Genomic DNA, 4,045 nt, shown 5'->3' with positions numbered 1-4,045 from the left:
TTTCCATGGAGGCCACACTATTTCATAGTCCCACCTGGAGAGAATGAGCACCCACTTTCTTGACAGTGTTGGTTCCTTAATGCTGGGGTGACATGATAGCTCATTGTCTTATTTGGTTTGAATCTCTCTAATGGTGAATGATTGCAAGCATTCTCAGGTGTCCTTTGGACACCCGAATGTCTTTTGGGGGTACGTATCCGTTGATCACCTTTCTCCATTTTTTAATTGGATTGCTTGTCTTTTTGTGGTTAAAGTGCTGGAATTTCCTATCCATTTCTGGTATTAGTCCAGGTCAGTCACTTTGTTTGACAGACAAGGAGTAAGAAAGGGAAAGCAGGGGGAGGGGTGGGTGTATAAGAAAGGTAGACAACGCATGGGATGAGTTAGGTGTAAGAAAAGCCCAGGAGAGGGCATTACAATGTCCCAGGCATGACCTCTTCCCGTTTATCTTTTCTTCTCAGCCAGTGCCTTGATCCTTCCTCCTTCATCCCCTCCCCAAGTCAGAATAAAGCCTGATTAACCAGCACCTGGCCCTCTTCCCTGGGGGAAATTTGCAGGGCTGGTGAAGGAGGGCTCTGAGCAAAGTCTCGGTTCCTTTGGGGCTTCTTTCCTACTTCTGATCAGACAGGGTTGCATGTTGTGAGTGTTGACTGTGGACCAGTTTCACATATGTAGATAATACATTATTTCTCACAGGAAGCTTGAGAGATGCATATTATCATCCCTATTGTTAACACACACACACACACACACACACACACACACAGAAACAAACCCATTGCAGAGAGTCTAGAGTGCAGGGTAGAGCTGCTTCTCAGGGTAGCCCCCACTTGACATTTTTGCAGAAGCCATCTGTCACTTCTTCTCTCTCCAACAGAGCAACTGGTGGGCTGAAGCTGCAAATCTGACTGTTGGCAGGGGAATGCTTATCTACGGTGCCCCAAAGGCTACTCATTGACCCCTTTGTATAGGCAGGGAGATTGAGGGTCGGAAAAGATGAAGGAGAGGGAATGGAAGTATACCCATGAATATATGTATGGGTTTAGCAAATGATATTTGTACATGTGTATACACTTTTGCTGAAAATATGTCTACGAATGTGGTAGGACCATCCAGGGGCAGAATTAGGAAAACTTCTCAGACATAAACAAACACATTGAGGGCTAGACCAGGGGAATATGGACTACAGTCTTGGGAGATACTAGGATCAGCTGGCTTTAATAGAGTTCACAAAGACAACGTTATGCGTCCTACTTACTCGCTTGGTGCCCCGTAGCTGGTAAATGGCAGAGCCGGTTCAGAATCAGGGCTGCCTGGTTGCAAAGCCCAGTGTCTATAGAGGTGACCTCAGCCAACCTCCACGCCCACCAGGTAACCTCATAGAATGTGGAGTTTCTTCATGTAACTTTCCTCTACTTCTTAAATGCTTCCTCACCCCCACTATCATGATCCCAATTCTACCTTACAAATCTGGATAGACCAGAGGATGTACATTGGTACAGACAGCGACTGGAAACACAGGGACTCCAGGACAGATGACTCCTTCAGGACCTGTGGGGAAAGGGGCGAGGCCTGGAGGATGGAGGGAATGTGGGATAGAAAGGATAAACCGACTAAAAGAATCTACATATAGCCTCCTCCCTTGGGGATGGACAGCAGAGAAAGGGCGGGGGAGTCATCAGACAGTGTAACATATGACAAAATAATAATAATTTGTGAATTATGAAGGGTTCATGAGGGAGGGGGAGTGGGGGGGGAGGGGGAAAAATGAGCAGCCGATATTAAGGGCTCAGGTGGAAGGCAGTTTTTTTGAGAATGATGATGGCAACAAATGTACATATGTGCTTGACACAATGGATGGATGGATGGATTGTAATGGGAATTGTATGAGCCCCCAATAAAATGATTTAAAAAAAAAAGTGGAGTTTCATGATCCAAATTTTAGCTTTCTTTTTTCTTTTTTTTAACCAGTGTGTTAGACAGGGTTCTCGAGAGAAACAAAACCACAATTCTAATAATTTTATATATATTTATACAGTTAGATATATAACATAATATAACATAATAAATAAACAGTTAATTAAATTATAAAACTGTACAATGGCTCAGTGCAACTCACTCCCGTGAGACAGTTGTGAGACACTGGCAGTCCTTCACGTCTTGAGGGCTGCTGGGTAGTCCTCTGTAGAACAATTCAGGCTATCCGGGCACAGGCAGCAACAAGGCAGGTCACCAACAGTCAGCCAGATGACAGAGTCCTACAGTCCCCAGCTCAAGAGATGTAAATTCCAATGGTGTGGCGAAGCAGGTCTTGAAGGAACCTCAAATGACAGCGACACAGTGCTGTAGTGTAGCTTGCAAATTCAGGCATAGAACAAGCAAGGCAGCCGCACACTGGTCCTATGATCAAAGAGCAAGAGCCAAGAAAGGCTTGGCTTTCAATTAATCCCGCCCTTCAATTAATCCCACGTGTGTTTTTCGGCCAGGTTGGCACAATAAACTAACTACCTCAACCAGACTTCTCTGAAGACAGTTCTCATAACCTGAGTTTTTTTAAAAGCCATGTCTTACTCAGTCACTATGGAGATCAGCACTTCTGAAATTGACAACTTGCCATGCATCTGCAGGGTGAAGGTTGTGGATGGGATGAAGGTTAACCACCTGAATTGAAGTCAGGAGGTGTGTGGGAAAGCTGGAAGGCCAGGTGGGGGATTGAGTTTGCTCCACTGACCTTGGGTGTCATTGCAGGTCTCGAATGCAGCTTTGACTTTCCCTGCGAGCTGGAGTATTCCCCTCCTCTGCACGACCCCAGGAACCACAGCTGGTCCTGGCGCCGCGTGCCCTCGGAGGAGGCCTCCCGGTTGGACCTTTTGAATGGGCCTGAGGCAGAGCGCTCCAAGGAGATGCCCAGAGGTAAGAGCACAGGGGACTGAAGACTCTCATGGATGGTGAGGATCTGGCCTTCTTCTCTTTGGCCTTATGAGGTTGTCCCACCCTGAGTCTGCCCCATGTCCTTTTGACCCCTGCTTTAACATCGGTGTCTTTTCATGTCCTCTGGGGTCACATCAGGAAGGGAAGGAGACAAGTCCAGTGTCAAGATCAGACTGATTCTTTCCTTTTTTTACCAAGAAACAGACAATGGATTTCATGTCCTCTTCCATGCTACTTTCCTAATGTCAGATGTGAGATAAAGTGATGAAATGCTTGTCCGTTTGGAGTTGGGTTGACAGATAAAACACAGGACATCCCGTTAAATGTGAATTTCTGATAAATAGCAGATAATTTTCCGGTGCATATATGAAATATTTGGGACATACTTATGCCAAAATTATGCAAATTATACCAGAAAGATCTAAGTTAGTTTGGTATGCTACCTATGTTTTTATTTCCTAAATATGGTGAGCCTCGTTTAGGCGGCATGATAGAACTGGGTTAAATTCAAGACCATTTGTCAATCTTCCTACTGAATGTTTGCTTTGTGTTACATTTCCAGTAGTCTTGAGTTGTTTATAAACCTCCCTGACTGAATGATCAGGGACTGGGAAAGGTAGGTTGTGGAGAAATAGTATGTGCTTGTTAAATATGTATTGAGTTTCTACAAGGCACCAAAAGCCATCACCCAGCTTCAAGTCGCAAGTCAAAACTAGTGCTCCCAATGCCTTGACTTGAAAACTCTGCTGACTTATAATTGGCTGCCTATAATCCTGAGTTTTTAGTGAGAAATAGTCACTGAAATGGTCATGAGCTTACTGCACATTCAGAATGAACTTTCAGTTTGCAAAGATGTGCACCTGTACTGTCTCATTGGACTTCAATTCCATGAGAGGTAGAGCCGGAGGTAGAGCCAATGAGAAAATGACTAGATCCCACAGCTTATCAAGGTAGATCCAGCTCTAGATGTTTGCTTTGATGAGTTCCCTGGCAAGATCATTCTCCATCACTATCTTTATATTAAACGCTATGGTCAGAGCTTTTTATATGGTTCTGTGGCTTGGGGTTGGTTATATCAGACCCATGATACTGGGGACCTAACAGCATCTTTGGT

The 4,045-nt window shown here is 44.8% G+C and overlaps 1 protein-coding gene across 1 annotated transcript in view; it reads left to right on the top strand.

The window, feature by feature from the left end:
• Nucleotides 1-4,045, top strand: part of ALK (ALK receptor tyrosine kinase) — a 689,240-nt gene that overhangs the window by 26,703 nt on the left and 658,492 nt on the right. Inside the window, exon 3 of the mRNA XM_045287018.1 lies at nucleotides 2,749-2,913. Within this exon, the coding sequence (XP_045142953.1) occupies nucleotides 2,749-2,913 (165 nt within the window). The remainder of the gene's footprint in view (nucleotides 1-2,748; nucleotides 2,914-4,045) is intronic.

This window comes from Echinops telfairi, unplaced genomic scaffold (genome assembly GCF_000313985.2).
Source record: "Echinops telfairi isolate 266 unplaced genomic scaffold, ASM31398v2 ScPeMD7_10;HRSCAF=50, whole genome shotgun sequence".
Lineage (NCBI taxonomy): Eukaryota > Metazoa > Chordata > Mammalia > Afrosoricida > Tenrecidae > Echinops > Echinops telfairi.
Note: the sequence above shows the minus strand (reverse complement) of the source record. Positions and strands in the feature narration are given on the sequence as shown.